Here is a 22,026-nt window from a genome sequence, read left to right as displayed (position 1 = left end):
ACAGTACCCTTTCCTTTAAACAATAGTACAGATCCAGAAGGTTTAAATTGTATGATGAAACTGTTCCACAAAGCATACAAACCTCATACTAACACAACCTGTCATACATTGAGTTTATTGTTTCCCCAGGTCCAGAGATCTCAAATACCCCCAGTGGTCATGGCATTTCCTGGCAATTTTACTTGCTTTGCACTCCCAGGGAATGAGAGCAGTACAGACCTGGGATTGTTGCCCGATAACTACTGTATGGAGAGGATTAACAAAATAGGGAAAGATGGTGACTGGGTTTAGCATGATACCCAAAGGGCTGACGTCTGGTGGTTATGCGGGGATAAACGGCTAAGAGCTAGGATCCCAGCCAATACCCGAGGGGATTGTGCTGTGGTTCAACTGGCTATGTCCCTCCATATCCTGTTAGTGTCACCCTGGAAAGGAGGCCACCCACATAGCCGAAGGGACACCTCTCCCAAAGGGTCTTTTGATTCTTAGTTGTACATTGACGAGATTGAGGTTCCAACGCAGAGTGCCTCATGAGTTTAAAGCCAGAGATCAAGTGGAAGCAGGGTTTGAGTCTCGGTTCTTTTGGTGGAGTACAGTAAACAAAAATGGTGACTGGATAAATTACATCTACTATAACCAACAACAGAGGTTTGTAAACTATAAAAGGGATGCAGTCAAAGGCTTAGCAGAACAATTGGCCCCCACCTCATTGATGGCCTGGCAAAATAGGATGGCCCTAGATATGGTACTAGCAGAAAGAGGAGGGGTCTGCAAGATGTTTGGCAGTATGTGTTGTACCTTTATTCCCAACAATACAGCCCCAGGAAGAATCGTGACCAGAGCAATCGAAGGAATGACTGCATTATCAAATGTGCTGGCCAAGAACTCAGGAATAAGTGACCCATTCACGTAATGGCTTGAGGGATGATTTGGAGGATAGACTGGATTGGTGATGTCAGCTCTCATCTCCATCGCAAATGTAAAGGTAAATGGGGGTGACTGGTTCTCAAGGTCTTGAGTGTGATGGAAATGTGTATATGGGAGAGAAAAGTATAGGGGAGAAGGAAATGATTAAAGGAGAAAGTGGAAAGGGGGATGGTGAAAGAGAGATAGAGGATGGTGAAAATAAAAGAAAAGGCTCTAACTTGGAAAGATAAAAGCGTAATTTATTTGTAATTTAATAATATAAAACAGGAAAAAACGCTGGGCCCTAGCGCTTATACTTTCCAATGCATATAAAACAGTTAAAATAATTCATAAATGTAATTCATAACAAGGTCAGTAGATGAAAAGCACTATATAGTTATACAATGTGCAATAGTAGGTAAATGAACCCGGTGCTGCGACCGCAAGGTATAACAGACCAAGTCAATTGCTCTCGGTACGGCGACCGTAGAGATGTATGAAATAGTCAAGTAGTCCACGGTGCTGCGACCGTATGCCAGAAAGAAGAAACAAAGTCACAATGTAGCGGTACTGCAACCGCAGTTGGTAGTACAATTCAATGGGACACAGTGTGTCAATGTTGCAAGGGTGCGTGCTGTCTCTAACAGAGTGAGGGAGCCGTGGATTGGCAGTGGGCCAAAAGGAGGAAGCTCCAGCGGTTGCAAGGCTGGGTAGTGGAAAGGGGGAAGAAATATTTTGTGGTACTATGTACCTCTCACCCGGTCACTCCTATGGTCTTTGCGATGTCGGTCCTCACTCTGGAAACGAAGCAGCTTGTTTGTGGCTGTCTGCGGTCACTGGTGCTCGGCTTCTCCTCGTGGCGGTGAGCGTGTTGGGCGCGTAATAGAATCCTGGCGCGCTGTGATGATCCTGTGGTTCTGTGATTGAGCTGGTGATGATAGTGCTTGCAATGGCGTCTACTGCCTTAAGACTAGACGCGTTTTGGACCCTCTAGGTCCGTCCACAGTAGTCCATCGCAAATGTGTTGGCCATCTTGGTGACCTGTGAATGTTGTTGCATTCCCTGCATCCGAGGATTATCTCAAAATTGATTGAGATTGCAATGACAAGAACTATGTATCAAACTATTCCTCTGGAAGAAGATGTCTATGACGATACTCCCTCTCTATGAAGTGAAATCCAAGCAACCAACAGAGAGGGACTAATGCTGAACAATGAGGGAGTGAACAAAGATATCAGAGGTGAATGTTGGTAAAATTGTATTTTTATATCTATGCTCCCTATATATTGTCTAACTAATGATGGTGTCAGCTGGTTTTTATTCCTTGCTTCAACTAACTTTCATCTTAGTTCTGGCCAGCACCCAGTGATGCTTGAAACTATGCAAACTGACCGTGGATAGTAGAATAATGAGATTTACCTACTTTTATTAGTTTTAAGTTTCTATTTTCTCACTGTGTAGTTATAAATCACAATATGGGGCTTGCTTCTTGTGACACGCCCTATTAAAATCGAAACTAGCTAGTGGCCTTGAAGGTACTAAAGCCTGAATGTACTGGCTTGCTGAGCAGACAATAAAGTTCTTGACCAATGAGCTGACAGCATTACCCACTTATCAGTTATGATGTCACTGCTTACTTGCTAAAAGCTGTTGAATGCCTTAGCTCGGTGGATTGTTTACTTGACTTTCTCTATGTAAGGATCAACCATACATCGATGTATGTAATAAACCTATTACCTTGATATCGGGAGTTGACTGATCTCTGGAGAAATGTTTTCCTGACACTGGGGGAGATTTATCAAAGTTGTCTATGTCCCGCATCAATATAGACCAAACTACAGAGTGTTTGGCCGGTCTATTGTGCGCCTAATTTTTCAAAAGGCTCACGGCTCTTGATAAATTCTGCGCACAGACTTTGGGATCTATGCTTTAGACTGTAATTAAACCTGCTCCAACATGGTCTGACATTTCGGCGTACTTTCAGCCGATGCGACTTGTCGCTGAAAAGTCGCTTTTGATAAATTCAGCACCAATGCATTTTCCAATGCATTTCCATCTAAAATAGACTAGAATGCATCATGTTCTAAAAATCCTCTAGAGCAAAAGTCGCAGAAAAGTCGCACATATTCAGACTGCGACTTTCTGTGCGACAAATTTAGACAGGAAAAACCAGTCTAAATCCTTTGATAAATATCCCCCAATGTCTTTCATTCCACTGTAACAATTTGCATTTATCAGGTCCAATACATAAAATCTAAATTAAAACCTATTTTATTTCCAAGTTAAATTGCAACAAAAGAGGAAAATACTTTTTTTTTTGAGCAAGGCAGTATATAACAGACAAGTCAGGTGAGGATAATGCCAGAGCACACTCAATAAGGCACACTCAATAAGACTCACAGCCGAGGTTACTGACAAGGACTATACCTGCAAGGCCTGAAAAATGAATCTATATGTGAATAATAAAGCTGTCAGTCCTCGAGGATGTGGTCAGACAATAAGAAGGAGTGAGGAAGCTCACTCAGGAAGCCGCGCAAGTGTGGTGAAACGCGTTGCATTTGGATAAGTCTTTTCAACTCACTGGACGTGTCCTTTCCTGGTCAACGCCGCAATCCACCCACCGCTCCGAGGAAGTCAGCATCTACTATATCTAACAAGGTCGGGGAGGCTGCAGACCAGATTCATTCACTCACCCAACCGCCTCTGGTAAAAGTTCTTACATCAATTCATTTGTACCTTAAAGAGGCGTTTTTACGCTATGGAGTGCTCTTCCATTTCGTTTTCTCTCTACTTTCTTTGACTGTTCAATAGAGATCTTCTTTTTGCCTGGTCCTGCCACTAGAACTGAATCCACAAGGCAGTTGTGAGCTTCTGGATAGCGCAGAACATGTATGAATTAATAAATAAAATACTCTTGCTCTATGGGCAACTCAGCAACTTTTCCTCTGGACAGGTTTTGTTAAATCTCCGCCTCTATGTGTAAAATAAGAATTAAATATATAAGCTAATAAAAATATGTAAACATATAAATAGATAAGTATAAATGACGAAAAAAGAGCGGCCAAGGTAATGAAAGATAAAGGCCATAAACAAAAGAGGCAGAAGATAAAATGAATATTGGCTTTAATTTATTGTGTTCTGTATTATTGATTAATAGCAAGTTGGCCTGAAAGGATCAACCACAGAGTCCATGGTGCGGATAGACCAGCCGGCCAGCAACTGACTGGGGACAGGAGCCCACCCCAAGCGAATCTAGATAATTTTTCATTGAAAGACGGATATTTCAATAAGTCTCTTGTTCTCTAATGTATCGAATTCATACAGCTTTCTGGCTTCAGCTTTAGAAATGATGGTGATGTAGTTTCCTCCTCTCCAACTATGTTTTACACTATGTATATGAAGAAAAGTTCTAATGGGTCCTGATTGTGATATTTTGTAAAGTGTAGACATAGGGCATTAGTGCAATTTCCTTTTTGGATGTTGTTAACCCCTTAAAGGGGTACTCCGCCCCTAGACATCTTATCCCCTATCCAAAGGATAGGGGATAAGATGTCAGATCACCGCGGTGCCGCTGCTGGGGATCCCCGCTGCGGCACCCCGCTATCATTACAGCACAGAGCGAGTTCGCTCTGCACGTAATGATGCGCAATACAGGGGCCGGAGCATCGTTACGTCACGGCCCCGCCTCTCGTGACGTCACGGCCCGCCCCTTTCAATACAAGTCTATGGGAGGGGGCGCGGTGGTCGTCAGGCCCCCTGCCATAGACTTGCATTAAGGGGACGGGCCGTGATGTCACGAGGGGCGGAGCCGTGACGTAACGATGCTCCGGCCCCTGTATCGCCCGTCATTACGCACATAGCGAACTCGCTCTGTGCTGTAATGATAGCGGGGTGCCGCAGCGGGGATCCCGGGGGTCCCCAGCAGCGGCACCGTGGCGATCTGACATCTTATCCCCTATCCAAAGGATAGATGTCTAGGGGCGGAGTACCCCTTTAAGGACCAGGCCATTTTACACCTTAGGACCAGAGCGTTTTTTGAACATCTGACCACTGTCACTTTAAACATTAAAGGACAACTGTAGTGGTCAAAAATCCCTGCCCAAATGTTCCCCAAACAAAAGTTATACAATTCAGTCAATTAGTTCTATTTACCTATATGCAGCCGTTTCTGAGATATTAGAGTTGCCAGCATAGCCCAGTAGTCCTGCGTCCGTCCCCTATTCATTACATTGCAGCCGCCATCTTGGGGACGGAGATCTCTTCCTCCCAGCAGTGTTTGTGCTCCCCCTAGCCTCTGTCAGCTCCTCCCTCTTATGCATATGTATGAGCGGGTGCTTTCTGAGGCTGCCATAGGCTCATCCTCAGAAACGCCCCTATCTGTAAGATTCAAGCAGGGGGAGAATGAGGACGTCCACAGCTCCTCCCCCCTCCCCTGCTCTGTCTACATAGGACCTCACTTATCACGGGGAGGTTTCAAGTTATCACGGGGGAAACACAGAGCAAACCACTGAGCGGGGAGGGGAGGACGTGTGTGTGGAGGAGACATATTACACTGCACGGGCTGGTGGTGTATGGACTACAGGGAATAAATATCATACTGGAGATGATTCTGTGTGTGAGATGGGGGGGGGACTACTGAATGACACATGCTGGGAGTTGTAGTCCCTGTTATGTGTGTGTGTATGCCAGTGTTTCCCAACCAGGGAATGCTGGGAGTAGTAGTTTTGCAACATCTGGAGGCACCCTGGTTGGGAAACACTGGTGTATGAACTACAACTCCCAGGAGATTACAGAGATACAATAGAGGTGTTGGTGAACTACAACTCCCAGGAGACTACAGAGATACAATAGAGGTGTTGGTGAACTACAACCCCCAGGAAACTACAGAGATACAATAGAGGTGTTGGTGACATACAACTCCCAGGAGACTACAGAGATACAATATAGGTGTTGGTGAACTACAACTCCCAGGAGACTACAGAGATACAATATAGGTGTTGGTGAACTACAACCCCCAGGAGACTACAGAGATACAATAGAGGTGTTGGTGAACTACAACTCCCAGGAGACTACAGAGATACAATATAGGTGTTGGTGAACTACAACTCCCAGGAGACTACAGAGATACAATATAGGTGTTGATGAACTACAACCCCCAGGAGACTACTCAGATACAATAGAGGTGTTGGTGAACTACAACCCCCAGGAGACTACAGAGATACAATATAGGTGAACTACAACACCCAGGAGACTACAGAGATACAATAGAGGTGTTGGTTAACTACAACTCCCAGGAGACTCCTGATACAATAGAGGTGTTGGTGAACTACAACACCCAGGAGACTACAGAGATACAATACAGGTGTTGGTGAACTACAACTCCCAGGAGACTACAGAGATACAATAGAGGTGTTGGTGAACTACAACTCCCAGGAGTCTCCTGATACAGTAGAGGTGTTGGTGAACTACAACTCCTTTATACACTCAAACAGCAGAAAGCTGACAGGACATGCTTGGATGTATAGTCTTACAACAGCTGGAGTCACCTCTGCAACTCCAAGCATGCACATACAGCAGAAAGCTGACAGGGCATGCTGGGATTTGTAGTCTTGCAACAGCTGGAGGCACCACTGGAATTCCCAGCATGCCCGAACAGCATATAAAATAACTGGGCATGCTTGGAGTTGTAGTTGTGAAAAAGATGGAGGGACCCCTATCAGGACAGTTTTATAGACAAACAATTGTTTTTTTTTTTACCATTTTTACTTTCACTATCCACTCCTTAGTGCCCACACTACAGTGAGCACAGAGGCAGCTGCTTCATCACTGGACAGGAGCCAGCATGGGGAGGGTGTATGCATAGGGAAGGGAGATGTGGGCGTTACAATATAATAATTTGCTCGGGGGGATAGAACAAGGGGAGGGCAGCAGCTTACAGGAAGTAAGCACAAGGCATGATGGGAGATGTAGTTTTATTTTCACTTCTCCTCCGTAATTTGTGTGCTGATAACGGGAGAAAGACTGGGCCAATTTTGATGGGGGAGACATCGTTGGAAAGGTCTTTCAAAGACCTATTAAATGAGGTAAAAAAAAGTTTTTTTGCCCAGCACTGCAGATGTCCTTTAATAACTCTGGAATGCTTTTAGCTATCATTCTGATTCTGAGACTGTTTTTTCGTGACATATTCTACTTTATTTTGGTGGTAAATTTTCGGCGTTACTTGCATCCTTTTTTGGTGGAAAATCCCAAAATTTCATGAAAATTTTGCATTTTCTAATTTTGAAGCTCTCTACTTGTAAGGAAAATGGATATTCACAATAAATTTTATTTTTCTTCACAAATACAATATGTCCCCTTTATGTTGGCATCATAAAATGGACATATTTTTGCTTTTTGAAAAAATTAGAGGGCTTCAAAGTAAAGCAGCAATTTTCAAAAATTTCATGAAAATTGCTAAATCTGAAGGGACAGATGTTACAGTAATACAACTCCCAGCATGCCTGGGCAGTCTAGGCATGCTGAGAGTTTTAGTTTGGCAACATCTGGAGGGCTACCGTTTGGGCACCAGTGGTCTCCAAAATGTGACCCTCCAGATGTTGCAAAACTACAACTCCCACCATGCCCAGACAGCCTTTGGCTGTCTGGGCATGCTGGGAGTTGCAGTTTGGCCTTCCTTGTGGTTGCCACAGTAAAGATCACTTTACTTTCACTTTCAATTCCCCCCTCCTCCACAGTAATTTCCCTACCTGACCCAGGATCCAGCAGTCTCCAGCAACGATCGGGGTCTCCAGGCATCTTCTCCTGCAGGTACCGACCTCCATCTTCTTCCCGCGATCCCCTCGACATCCAGGGGTGGGCAGAACGGGGTGTTGCCATGGCAACCCACTGTCCTGCTCTGCCATTGGTCAGAATCAATTCTGACCAATGGCAGGGTATAGGAGGAAATCGCAGCAGTGCGACTTCACTCCTACCCTTCAGGATGATCTGGGCTGTCACTGACAGGTCAGTTCATCACAATTTTCCGTGTGATCGGGTCACCAGAGACCCGATCAGCCCGGAATAGGAGAAAATCGCATGTCTGAATTGACATGCGATTTTCTGTGATCGCCGACATGGGGGGGTCCCGGGACCCCCCCCTCTGCATTTGCACGGCATGCCTGCTGAAGGATTTCAGCAGGAATGCCGTTCCGATCTCTGCCCGGCACACGGCAGAGACGGGAGAAACACCAGGACGTTCTGGAACGTCCTTGGTCCTTAAAGCCCAGGGTGCGGGGACGTTCCAGAACGTCCTTGGTCCTTAAGAGGTTAATGGGGTACTCCGGTGGAAAAATTTTTTTTTTTAGGTCTTTATAAGTCAACTGGTGCCAGAAAGTTAAGCAGATTTGTAAATTACTTCTATTAAAAAATCTTTACCCTTCCAGTACTTTTTAGCAGCTGTATGCTACAAAGAAAATTCTGTTCTTTTTTTATTTCTTTTTTGTCTTTTCCACAGTGCTCTCTGCTGACACCTCTATCCGTGTCAGGAACTGTCCAGAGCAGCATAGGTTTGCTATGGGGATTTTCTCCTGCTCTGGACAGTTCCTGATACGGACATCAGGTGTCAGCAGAGAGCAGTGTGGACAAGACAAAAAAGAAATTAAGAAAGAACAGAATTTCCTTGTAGCATACAGCTGCTAAAAAGTACAGGAAGGGTAAAGATTGTTTAATAGAAGTAATTTACAAATCTGTTTAACTTTCTGGCACCAGTTCATTAAAAAAAAAAAGTTTTCGACCAGAGTACCCCTTTAATTTGTTCTGATATTCATGTTTTAAACTGGTGTTAAGTCCTGCCTATATATTGCTTGCCACATTGGCACTGTATAAGATAAATAGCACAGTATATTCTTTACATACACTGAGCCAGCAAGCAGTTTGAGAGCCTGCTGTAAGAGCAGAGGTAACTGGAGTATAAATCACCATGTAACGGAGGATCAGTAAATCAAAGGATTTATAAAGTAACTTGTTACATGAAGATGAGGGCTTAGGACCTGGGTCTGGTGCTTGTAACAAATCAAAGCTGGGCGGACGCATAGCACAACGCGAGAATACTGAGACTTCAAACAGGAATGCTGACAAATACAGCAGTGACATTCTGAGTGACAGTCTAATGGATGACATCATCAGGTATAAGGCATTATGACATAATATGAACTCTGCTCCTACCTGCCACTGCTGTCATGGTGCATCCAATTGGCTTTGTTTCTGCACATCAGGTAAGAACAATGGGGGAGATTTATCAAAACCTGTGCAGAGGAAGAGTGGTGCAGTTGCCCATAGCAACCAATCAGATTGCTTCTTTCATTTTCCACAGGCCTCTAAAGAGGCCTGTGGAAAATGAAAGAAGCAATCTGATTGGTTGCTATGGGCAACTGCACCACTCTTCCTCTGCACAGGTTTTGATAAATCTCCCCCAATATCAAGTAAACAGCTGCCATAAGGGGATGAACTTGGTCACAATGCTTAGAAAATCCCAACTGTACAAACGGCCACCCACAGGCAACATGGACACAGGCTGAGCCAAAAAAGCATTCGCCACAGCAAAGTGCATCAGAAATCTGGATTCATCTGACTAGACAATGTCTTTCCACTTTTTTTTGCCCTCTGGAGTTTTGCCTCTCAGAATGATTCCTGACACTCTCCTCTGACTACTTTCATTGAAGAGTTTCTTTATATGCACAGGATACCCTTAACATTGGTACACAAGAAAAAACTTTCAATCTTGGCCATGGCTAGTTTAACATCACTGACCATGCTCAGTATATGCTAAAGGGAGTTTCAGGGAGTGCATAACTCATCAAGGGAAAGCTGGGTGAGATATGGAAAATCCAGAAATAGTTAATAGCCCTGGTTAGACAGCTTGCTAAGGCCTTGGTAACCTCTGTTTTAGGGCTTGGGTTTTTATGGGGGAAAAAAGGCAGGTTGGCAGTGGGACCTTTCATCCCCTTCCGGAGCCAGTCAAGGTCTTAAGTGTGGCCAAGATCAGCACAGATGCTGAAGACAGCTACATACTGGCCTTTAAAACTAGGTGTAACTCAGTTTACAAGCTGAGGCTGTGAGGAACCTCTGATGAGAGTTGGAGTTCTGAGGTGTGCAACCTCAGGGGATGTTTATGTGATGTGAGCGGGTCATTGTTAATAACAGTTTTGTTGGGTGGCTGGTAGTAAGCCATCTGTATAGATTGAGAAGATTTCTGCTTGCAAACAGAAAAGCCTTGTTTGAACTATACATCTGTGTCCCTGACTGCTGTTTTGCTGTGGCTAATCTATTTACTTATACCTACTAAGCAGTAATGAGGTCCTGGCACCCAGCCCTCCTTTGGGAGACTCTGCAGATTCATTTTGGACAGGTACATTGGTAGTTATGAACTGCTTGGCTCGGGATTGGTATTGCAGGACATTTAAGTAGGGACAGCTAATGGACGCATGAGGAAGCAACAGTACTGACTATACTGACTGTACTAGAAAGTAATCTCCAGTCTGTGATAAAGTCCTCAGACTGTAAAAAGATGTTCTGGCTGGTGCTGAATCTATTAGAGGATTGCTTCATCAGAGATTCTATAATGTTATCAGAAGGGCTAAACTACACCAGGGAACCATAATAACTCCGAAAGGAATCAAAATCCCAACTAAATTCACAAACTACTTAAAGGGTAGCTCCCACCATCCTATTTTTTTTTTCTGTCCCTGCCTATTGCCAATCTATCCCTAACCCCCTCCCTGCTTTTTATTTTTATTTTTACTATATTAAAAATGCCTTTTGTCTGCCTGGCAGTGTGCTCACTACCAGGCAGACTTCCCCAGCAGGCACCACGTCACTGATGCCTGCTGGGGGGGACTTCCGCCCTTAGTTCATCTACACAGGGTGCCTCCAGCTGTTTCACCACTACAACTCACAGCTTGCCCTGACATCTATTGGCTGTCAGGGCATGCTGGGAGTTGTAGTATTGAAACAGCTGTAGGCACCCTGTGTAGATAAACTATTAGTTTGTTACAAGCGGCGCTATGGCGCTAATATTTGTAAATTACTTCTATTAAAAAATCTTAATCCTTCCTGTACTTATTAGCTGCTGAATGCTACAGAGGAAATTCCTTTCTTTTTGGAACACTGATGACATCACGAGCACAGTGCTCTCTGCTGACATCTCTGTCCATTTTAGCAACCATGCATGGCAGATGTATGCTAAGGGCAACATGGAGGTTCAGTGGTTAGCACTGCTGCCTTGCAGTGCTGGGGCCTTGGGTTCAAATCCCACTAAGGACAACAATAAATAAAGCGTTATTATTATTATAATAACGTCAGCAGAGAGAACTGTGGTCGTGATGTCATCAGAGAGCATTCCAAAAAGAAAAGAATTTCCTCTGTAGTATTCAGTAGCTAATAAGTACAGGAAGGATTAAGATTTTTTAATAGAAGTAATTTACAAATATGTTTAACTTTCTGCCACCAGTTGATTTAAAAGAAAAAAGGTTTTCACCGGAGTACCCCTTTAACTTCTTGGGGACGAAGGGCGTACAGATACGACCTTGCATCCTGGTACTTAGTGACCAAGAGCGTACATGTACACCCTTGGCGTTTCTGGTCACCGTCGCACACGGGGCAGTGATCAGAATGGGATGACTGCTGATATTTATCAGCAGCCATCCCAGGACATCAACCAGGTGCCCCCCCCCCCACCTGACTTATGAATCACGGCAGCACCAATAACCCTGAAGGATAGGAGTGAGGTGCCACCCCACTCCTTTCTCTGCTATTGGTCAGTCAGGACTGAGGGGTTTAAGGTTCAGATGCCCCGCTCTGCCCACCCATGGAAATCCGAGCAGAGCGGGGGGAATATGGCAGCGGAGAACTGGGGGGCTTCGCCACCAGTCACAAGGTTAGGAGACGGAGATTTTGACCGTCGGACGGCCTCATCGTCGGTGAGTGATCTTCAAACCAGAAGTTTCAAAACTACAACTGCAACATCTGGAGGGCCACAGTTTGGAGACCACTACATAGTGGTCTCCAAACTGTGCCCCTCTAGCTGCTGCATAACTTCAACTCCCAGCATGCTCTTCAGTTGTCAGTGCATGCTGGGAGTAGTTTTGCAACAGCTGGAGGCACACTGGTGGGGAAACACTGAGTTAGGGTCTGTTACATAACTTAGTGTTTCCCAACCCGTGTGCCTCCAGTTGTTGCAAAACTATAACTCCCAGCACACCAGTGCATGCTGGGAGTTGCAGTTTGGCAACAGCTGGAAGTTTGCGTTGCCCCCCCCCCAAAGAAAAAAAATAAATGGAGCAAATTGGATCTAATGTCACACCAAACGCCAAAAGTGGGCTGGACAAAATTATTGACACCCTTAACTTAATATTTGGTTGCATAGCATTTGTAAAAAATAACTGAAATCAGTCGCTTCCTATAACCATCAATAAGCTTCTTACACCTCTCAGCCGGAATTTTGGTCCACTCTTCCTTTGCACACTGCTTCGGGTCCCTCTTATTGGAAGGGCGCCTTTTCCCCAACAGCAATTTTAAGATCTCTCCACAGGTGTTCAATGGGATTTAGATCTGGACTCATTGCTGGCAATTTCAGAACTCTCCGGCGCTTTGTTGCCATCCATTTCTGGGTGCTTTTTGACATATGTTTGGGGTCATTGTCCTGCTGGAAGACCCAAGATCTCAGACGCAAACCCAGCTTTCTGACACTGGGCTGTACAGTGCGACCCAAAATCCGTTGGTAATCCTCAGATTTCATGATGCCTTGCACATATTCAAGGCACCCAGTGCCAGAGGCAGCAAAATAACCCCAGAATATCATTGAACCTCCCCCATATTTCACTGTAGGTACTGTGTTCTTTTCTTTGTAGGCCTCATTCCATTTTCAGTAAACAGTAGAATGATGTGCTTTACCAAAAAGCTCTATCTTGGTCTCATCTGTCCACAAGATGTTTTCCCAGAAGGATTTTGGCTTATTCAAGTTCATTTTGACAAAATGTAGTCTTGCTTTTTCATGTCTTTGTGTCTGCAGTGGGGTCCTCCTGGGCCTCCTGCCATTGCGTTTCATTTCATTTAAATGTTGACGGATAGTTCGCGCTGACACTGATGCTCCCTGAGCCGGCAGGACAGCTTGAATAGCTTTGGAACTTGTTTGGGGCTGCTCATCCACCATCCGGACTATCCTGCGTTGACACCTTTCATCAATTTTTCTCTTCCGTCCACACCCAGGGAGAATAGTTACAGTGCCATGGGTTGTAAACTTTTTGATAATGTTGCACACTGTTGACAAAGGCAAATCTAGATCTCTGGAGGTGGACTTGTAACTTTGAGATTGTTGATATTTTTCCACAATTTTGGTTCTCAAATCCTCAGACAGTTCTCTTCTCCTCTTCCTGTTGTCCATGCTTAGTGTGGCACACTCAGACAGACAGACAATGCAAAGACTAAGTGAACTTCTCTCCTTTTTATCTGCTTTCAGGGGTGATTTTTATATTGCCCACACCTGTTACTTGCCCCTGGTGAGTTTAAAGGAGCATCCCATGCTTGAAACAATCTTATTCTTCTGAGTTTTCTGCTCCACATTGCTGCTATTCCTGTGAAACACCTAAAGGGTTAAAAAAAACTTTCTGAATGTCATTTTGAATACTTTGAGGGGTGTAGTTTCTATAATGGGGTCATTTATGGGGGATTTCTTACAGAAAGGCCCCTCAAATCAACCTCAAACTGAACTGGCCCCTGAAAAATTCAGATAAAAAATTTTTCGTGAAAATTTTGAAAATTGCTGCTATATTTGAAGCCCTCTAATGTCTTCAAAAAGTGAAAACATGTCAACTTTATTATGTCAACATAAAGTGGAAATATTGTGTATGTGACTCAATATATAATTTACTTGGCATTTCCATTTTCCTTACAAGCAGAGATTTTCAAAGTTAGAAAAATTGTACATTTTTGAAATTTTCATGAAATTTTGGAATTTTTTGCAAAGAAATGATGCAAGTATTATCGGCAAAAATGTACCACTATGCTAAAGTACAATATGTCATGAAAAAATTATCTCAGAATCAGAATGATAAGTAAAAGCATTTTCATTTTTTCCTCCTAGCCTTCTAAAAATCATAACTCTCTTATTTTTCCATCCACAGACCCATATGAGGGCTTGTTTTTTGGGTCACCAATTGTGCTTTGTAATTACATCACTTATTTTACCATAAAATGTACGGCGCAACCAAATATTATTTATGTGGGAAAATTGAAAAGAAAACCGCAATTTAGCAAATTTTGGAAGGTTTTGTTTTCTTGCTGTACATTTTCCGGTAAAAATGACATGTTTTCTCTATTCTGTGGGTCAATACGATTAAAATGATACCCATGTTATATGCTTTTCTATTATTGTACCGCTTAACAAAAATCTCAAACCATTTAAAAAAAAAATTTGTATCTTTGAAATTGCCCTATTTTTACCATCTATAACTTTCTCATTTTTCCGTATATGGGGCGATATGAGGGCTAATTTTTTGCGCCATGATCTGTAGTTTTTATCAGTACCACTTTTGCTTAGGTTTTACTTTTTATAAATTTTTTATTAATTTTTTTTTTAATAAAATGTGACAAAATTTTGGAAATAATTTTTTTTTTTTACGTTTACGCCGTTCACCATACGGGATGAATAACAATATATTTTAATAGTTCAGACTTTTACGCACACGGCGATACCAAATATGTGTATTAACCTCTTCAGGACATAGGGCGTATGGATACGCCCTGCATCCCGAGTCCTTAAGGACCGAGGGCGTATCCATACGCCCGTGGGAATTCCGGCCCCCACCGCTAGCCGGTTGGGGACCGGAGCCGGATGCCTACTGAAATCGTTCAGCAAGCATCCCGGCATATCGCCCAGGGGGGTCATTATGCCCCCCCATGTCGGCGTTCGCCGCAGATCGCTGGACAATTCAGTCCAGCGATCTGCGGCGATTCCGGGTCAATCGGGTCTCCAGTGACCCGATGACCCGGAATTACCGGCTGTTCGGGGCCGTCTCTGACGGCCCCGAACAGCCAGAGCCTGCAGGGGTGAGGTGGCACTGGTGCCACCTCACGATCGCCCTGATTCGTCGGCCGGATTACCGGCCGACCAATCAGGGCGCCTGCTGCGGGTGTCACTCCCGCACCCGCTCCGCCCCTCTTCTGGAGGACGTGAGCGGGTGCGGGACGTGCACCCCGGGTGCTGGGGACCCCGATCCCCGGCGTTAATGTTGGGATCGGGGCCCCATGAGCAGCGGCGGTGGCGGGACTGACCTGCAGCGTCTGGATCGTTGGAGGTGAGTGACAGCCTCCTGCTGTTGCTTAGCAACAGCTCCCAGCATGCAAAAAGGGCATGCTGGGAGCTGTAGTTATGCAACAGCAGGAGGCAGACCACCACAACTCCCAGCATTCCCTTATGGGCATGCTGGGACTTATGGTTTTGCAACAGCTGGAGGCACATTCTTTCTATGGAAAAGTGTACCTTCAGCTGTTGTATAACTACAACTCCCAGCTTGCACAAACAGCTAAAGTGCATGCTGGGAGTTGTAGTGGTGCATCTGCTGGTTGCATAACTACAACTCCCAGCATGCCCGTTGGCTGTCGGTGACTGCTGAGAGTTGTAGTTTTGCAACAGCGGAAGGCACACTGGTTGTGAAACTTAGATTTTTTTTTTTACCTAACTCAGTGTTTCACGACCGGTGTGCCTCCAGCTGTTGCAAACTACAACTCTCAGCAGTCACCGTACACCATGCACCGTACATGCTGGGAGTTGTAGTTTTGCAACAGCTGGAGGCACACTGGTTTTGAAACGCTGAGTTAGGTCACAAACTCAGTGATACATAACCAGTGTGCCTACAGTTGTTGCAAAACTGCAACTCTCAGCAGTCACCGACAGCCAACGGGCATGCTGGGAGTTGTAGTTATGCAACAGCTGGATGTCCCCCCCAATGTGAACGTACAGGGTACACTCACATGGGCGGAGGATTACAGTAAGTATCTGGCTGCAAATTTGAGCTGCCGCAAACTTTCTGCTGCAGCTCAAATTGCCAGCGAGAAACTACTGTGAACCCCCGCCCGTGTGACTGTACCCTAAAAACACTACACTACACTAACACAAAAAATAAAATAAAAAGTAAAAAACACTACGTATACACATACCCCTACACAGCCCCCCTCCCCTCCCCAATAAAAATTAAAAACGTCTGGTACGCCACTGTTTCCAGAACGGAGCCTCCAGCTGTTGCAAAACAACTCCCAGTATTGTCGGACAGCCGTTGACAGTCCAGGCATGCTGGGAGTTTTACAACAGCTGGAGGCACCCTGTTTGGGAATCACTGGCGTAGAATACCCCTATGTCCACCCCTATGCAAGTCCCTAATTTAGGCCTCAAATGCGCATGGCGCTCTCACTTTGGAGCCCTGTCGTATTTCAAGGCAACAGTTTAAGGTCACATATGGGGTATCGCCGTACTCGGGAGAAATTGGGTTACAAATTTTGGGGGGTATTTTCTGCTTTTACCCTTTTTAAAAATGTAAAATTTTTGGGAAAACAAGCATTTTAGGTAAAAAAAATTTTTTTTTTTCCATATGCAAAAGTCGTGAAACACCTGTGGGGTATAAAGGTTCACTTAACCCCTTGTTACGTTCCCCGAGGGGTCTAGTTTCCAAAATGGTATGCCATGTGGGTTTTTTTTTTTTGTGGTCCTGGCACCATAGGGGCTTCCTAAATGCGGCATGCCCCCAGAGCAAAATTTGCTTTCAAAAAGCCAAATGTGACTCATTCTCTTCCAAGACCTGTAGTGCGCCAGCAGAGCACTTTTCACCCCCATATTCACCCCCATGTTTTCTGAATCGGGAGAAATTGGGCTTCAAATTTTTAGGGGTATTTTCTGCTATTACCCTTTTTAAAAATAAAAAAATTTTGGGAAAACAAGCATTTTAGGTAAAAATTTATTTTATTTTTTTACATTTGCAAAAGTCTTGAAACACCTGTGGGGTATTAAGGTTCACTTTATCCCATGTTACATTCCCCGAGGGGTCTAGTTTCCAAAATGGTATGCCATGTGTTTTTTTTTTTTTGCTGTTCTGGCACCATAAGGGCTTCCTAAAGGTAACATGCCCCCCAAAAACCATTTCAGAAAAACGTACTCTCCAAAATCCCCTTGTCGCTCCTTCCCTTCTGAGCCCTCTACTGCGCCCGCCGAACACTTTACATAGACATATGAGGTATGTGCTTACTCGAGAGAAATTGGGCTACAAATACAAGTAAAAATTTTGTCCTTTTACCCCTTGTAAAAATTCAAAAATTGGGTCTACAAGAACATGTAAGTGTAAAAAATGAAGATTGTGAATTTTCTCCTTCACTTTGCTGCTATTCGTGTGAAACACCGGGTTAAAACGCTATTCGTGTGAAACAGGGTTAAAACGCTGACTGAATGTCATTTTGAATACTTTGGGGGGTGTAGTTTTTATAATGGGGTCATTTATGGGGTATTTCTAATATGAAGACCCTTCAAATCCACTTCAAACCTGAACTGGTCCCTGAAAAATACTGAGTTTGAAAATTTTGTGGCTGACCGTTGAAGCCCTCTGGTGTCTTCCAAAAGTAAAAACACGTCAATTTTATGATGCAAACATAAAGTAGACATATTGTATATGTGAACCAAAAAAAAAAATGTATTCGTAATATCCATTTTCCTTACAAGCAGAGAGCTTCAAAGTTAGAAAAATGCAAAATTTTCTAATTTTTCATCAAATTTACGGATTTTTCACCAAGAAAGGATGCAAGTATCGAAAAAATTTTACCACTATGTTAAAGTAGAATATGTCACGAAAAAACAATCTTGGAATCAGAATGATAACTAAAAGCATTCCAGAGTTATTAATGTTTAAAGTGACAGTGGTCAGATGTGCAAAAAACGCTCCGGTCCTTAAGGCCAAAATGGGCTCCGTCCTGAAGGGGTTAATAATTTTTTTAATGCTTTTCTGGGGGTAAAATGGGAAAAAAGGATGTTTTACTTTTTTATTGGGGAGGGGATTTTTCTAATTTATTTCCTTTTTTATTTAACATTTTTTTACTTTTTTTTTTTTTTTTTTTTTACACTTTTTATGTCCCCATAGGGGACTATTCCTAGCAATCAGTTGATTGCTAATACTGTTCAGTGCTCTGTATAGGACATAGCACTGATCAGTATTATCGGTGATCTTCTGCTCTGGTCTGCTCGATCTCAGACCAGAGCAGAAGACCCCGGGAGGCGGCCGGAGCCAGGTGAGGGGACCTCCGGCCGCCATGCTGGATGATCGGATCCCCACGGCAGCGTTGCGGGTGATTCGAACATCCATTCAAAGTACCGCACTGCCGCAGTTGCCATGATCTGTATTGATCACGGCATCTGAGGGGTTAATGGCGGACATCCGCGCGATTGCGGATGTCTGCCATTACCGGCAGGTCCCTGGCTGCTGATAGCAGACAGGACCTGCCAGGCATGATGCGAGAACCGCTCAGGTGCTCGCGATCATGGTGGCGCGCAAATGTACATCATGGTGCGCTATGTACCACGTCACCATGACGTACATTTACATCCATTGTCGTTAAAGGGATATTCCAGGTAAAAACTTTTTTTTTTTTTTAAGATCAACTGGCTTCAGAAAGTTAAACAGATTTGTAAATGACTTCTATTAAAAAATCTTAATCCTTCCAATAGTTATCAGCTGCTGAAGTTGAGTTGTTATTTTCTGTCTGACAACAGTGCTCTCTGCTGACACCTCTGTTTGCCTCAGGCATTGTCCAGAGCATAAGAGGTTTGCTATGGGGATTTGCTCCTAGTCTGGACAGCTCCCGAGACAGGTGTCATCAGAGCAGTTAGACAGAAAAAAACAATTCAACTTCAGCGCTGATAAGTACTGGAAGGATTAAGATTTTTTAATAGAAGTAATTTACAAATCTGTTTAACTTTCTAGAGTCAGTTGATATACAAAAAAATTTTTTTTTCCTGGAATACCCCTTTAACACATAAAGTGACACAGGTCAGATTTAATGGGCACTCTTATTTAAAAAAAATTGCTATTGCATAAATACAAAATCTTTCTAATGGACTATGTTTTAAAAAAAATGAAGTTTTCTATATTTTATTTGTGTTTAAAAATTCTGCCACTAGGTGTCTCCCTACTTGTCCAGAGCACATTTCCCCCAACTCTTGCACAGACTTAGCTAATCATAACTCATCTCACACTGAACTACTCTGGGCTGTGTGTAGCAGAGTAAGGGGCAAGTTCTTCCCTGTATGGCTTCAGATGATGTCACACCTGCTGGTAACACCCCCTCCCTGTCTGTGAATCTGACTGAGACTGAGCAGAAAATACAGAGCAATATCAAGGTAGAAAACTAAAATATAATAAAGATAAAGGCAGGAGGTGGTTTATCATGATGGGGCAGTGAACTGGGAGGATTTTTAAATTTAACAAGGTCAAAATGGGCTTCGTGGAAAAAAAATTTCCACTGGAATACCCCTTTAATACATGTACACATAGCCTAATTTTTACTTTCTAGGGCATTTGGAATGTGCAATAAATGTATTGCCGAATTAGATAATATATAAAAAAAAAATTATATTTTATTAAGAGCTCTACGTTTGGTTTTATCTGTCCATAGAACACAAAAATAAGGTCAAAATGAAAAAACAACATGTAAGATACTAAGTATCCCCATAAATCAGAAGCTTGTAGAACCACCTTTAGCAGTGATAACTTGGAGTAATGGTTCACTGTATGACTTTATCAGTCTCTTACATCTTTCTGTGGGAAGGTTTGCCTTTTGTTCTTTACAATGTTTATTAGGTTCAATAAGATTTGTGGGCATTTATTTATACACAAATCTCTTACGGTCTCACCACCATATTTCAATTGGTTTGAGGTCTGGACTTTCACAAGGCAGATTGCAAAACCTTAATTCTTTTCTTTTCCTGCCATTCTGTTGTAGATTTGCTGGTGTGTGTTGGAATTATTGTCCTCTTGCCTGACCCAATTTCGGGCCAAGCTTAAATCAACTAGTGCCAGAAAGTTAAACAGATTTGTAAATTACTTCTATTAAAAAATCTTAACCCTTCCTGTACTTATCAGCTGCTGTATGCTTCACAGAAAGTTGTTTTCTTTTAGAATTTCTTTTCAGTCTGACCACAGTGCTCACGGCTGACACCTCTGTCCATGTCAGGAAATGTCCAGAGCAGAAGTAAATCCCCATAGCAAACCTCTCCTGCTTTGGACAGTTCCTGACATCTACAGAGGTGTCAGCAGAGAGCATTGTGGTCGGACAGAAAATAAATTAAAAAAGAAAAGGACTTCCTGTGGATCATACAGCAGCTGCTAAGCACTGTAAGGATTAAGATTTTTTTTATAGAAGTAATTTACAAATCTGTTTAACTTTCTGGCACCAGTTGATTTGAATTTTTTTTTTCCCCACCTGAGTACCAATTTAAGCTATTGAATAGATGATCTCCTATTTGATGCTTGAATAAATTGGTATACACAGAAGTACATGGTCATCTTAAAGGGAAACTGACAGTGGGTTCATCCGCACTAAGCCCAATACATGGGTTATACTGCAGGTGAACCATATTACAATGAGGAATCATTTACCTGGATCCATGGTCCGATTCCAAAGATACCCATTCCGGGCCAAGCTGGCCATTGGCACATACTGGCCCGGTGGGCAGTGTGTGTCTGCAGGGCCGTCTGGTCTGAGATGCATTAAATGAGATGTGTTTACTGACGTGCTTATATTTAAATGTAGCGCTCAGCTTTTTGAGCATTTGCTCCTTGCCCTGCCCATCACTCTTGTGGCTACCCGCATTATACAGGTAGCCACAAGAGGCTGAACATCCTTCCTCTGAACTCTGGCACATGTGTGACATCATCATCATGCACCGAAGCACAGACTGGAGGGGAAGAGGAGAGCAGAGGCCAAGCTGTGGACTATGCGGTAGCCAGGTGAATAGGTTTTTATTCCTTTTAATTTTGAAAAGAGGGGCAGCAACTACCTAAAGGAGGGACTACTACTAGTAACTTAAGGGGGCTGCTACTACTACTTAAAGGTAGCTGCTAATACTACTATCTGAAGGCAGCTGCTAATACTACTATTTAAAGGGGACTGCTGCTACTACTACTACTACTACTAGCACCTAAAAGGGGACTGCTGCTGCTACTACTACTACTAGCACCTAAAAGGGGCTGCTGCTGTTGCTACTACTACTACCTAAAGGGGGCTGTTGCTACTACTATCTAAAGAGGCTGTGCAACTGCTATTACTTAAAGTGGGACTCCTACTGCTACTACTATCTAAAGGAGGTTGCTAATATTACTATCTAAAGAAGGCTGCTGTTATTACTACCTAAATGGGGCTACTGCTACTACCTCCTAAAGGGGGCTGCTACTGCTACTACCTCCTAAAGGGCCAGCTACTACTATTACTAGCTAAAGTGGCTACTACTACTACCCTAAGGAGGCTGCTGCTACTACTTAAAGGGGGATGCTACTACTATATACAGTGGGCTGCAACTATGTATAAGGGGCTACTATCTACAAGGAGACCTACCTATAGGAAGTAACTCCTACTTATAGGAGGCTGCTACTTCATATAGGGAGTAACTATCTACAGGAGGCAGCTAACCATAGGGGGACCTCCCTACAGGTGGCATCTACGTAATGAGAGAAAATGTGTGAAGGGACCTGCATATCTACTGAAGTGACCTAACTACTAATGGGGGGGGGGGGGATCTACCTGCTCTTCCCCAAGCCACTTATCTATCCACTCTACTGTGTAGGTCACCAGGGGAGCTATTATTACTGTTTGGGGCACTATAGGTGCTGGAAAAGTGCTTAGCCTAAAATATTTGTCTAGCAGGTTCTGTGGAGACGAATTATGGCTGGAAGAAATTGTCACGACGGTCTGGATTGGATGAAAAAGAAAATGGAAAGTTAAAATGGAGTGGATGTCATCTGTGAGAAAAAGGGGTAACTTTTTAGAGGGAATGGGGAGGGGCTTATTTACATTTATTAAAAGAGTACTATTGTGCGCATTTTTTTCATCCTA

The 22,026-nt window shown here is 43.5% G+C and overlaps 1 protein-coding gene across 3 annotated transcripts in view; it reads left to right on the top strand.

Moving 5' to 3' along the window:
• CISH (cytokine inducible SH2 containing protein) overlaps positions 1-22,026 on the top strand; it is an 87,988-nt gene that overhangs the window by 49,883 nt on the left and 16,079 nt on the right. The window contains exon 1 of one of the 3 annotated variants that reach the window (XM_056525162.1): positions 8,884-9,069. The exons of 1 other annotated variant lie outside the window; for it this stretch is intronic. In XM_056525162.1, the coding sequence (XP_056381137.1) occupies positions 9,053-9,069 (17 nt within the window). In that variant the 5' untranslated portion in view covers positions 8,884-9,052. Of the gene's footprint in view, positions 1-8,883; positions 9,070-21,837; positions 21,948-22,026 lie in introns of those variants that run through there. One more of the 3 variants, XM_056525163.1, reaches the window with a different exon arrangement.

This window comes from Hyla sarda, chromosome 6 (assembly GCF_029499605.1).
Source record: "Hyla sarda isolate aHylSar1 chromosome 6, aHylSar1.hap1, whole genome shotgun sequence".
In the NCBI taxonomy this organism is placed as follows: domain Eukaryota; kingdom Metazoa; phylum Chordata; class Amphibia; order Anura; family Hylidae; genus Hyla; species Hyla sarda.
This window is presented reverse-complemented; position numbering and strand designations above follow the sequence as displayed.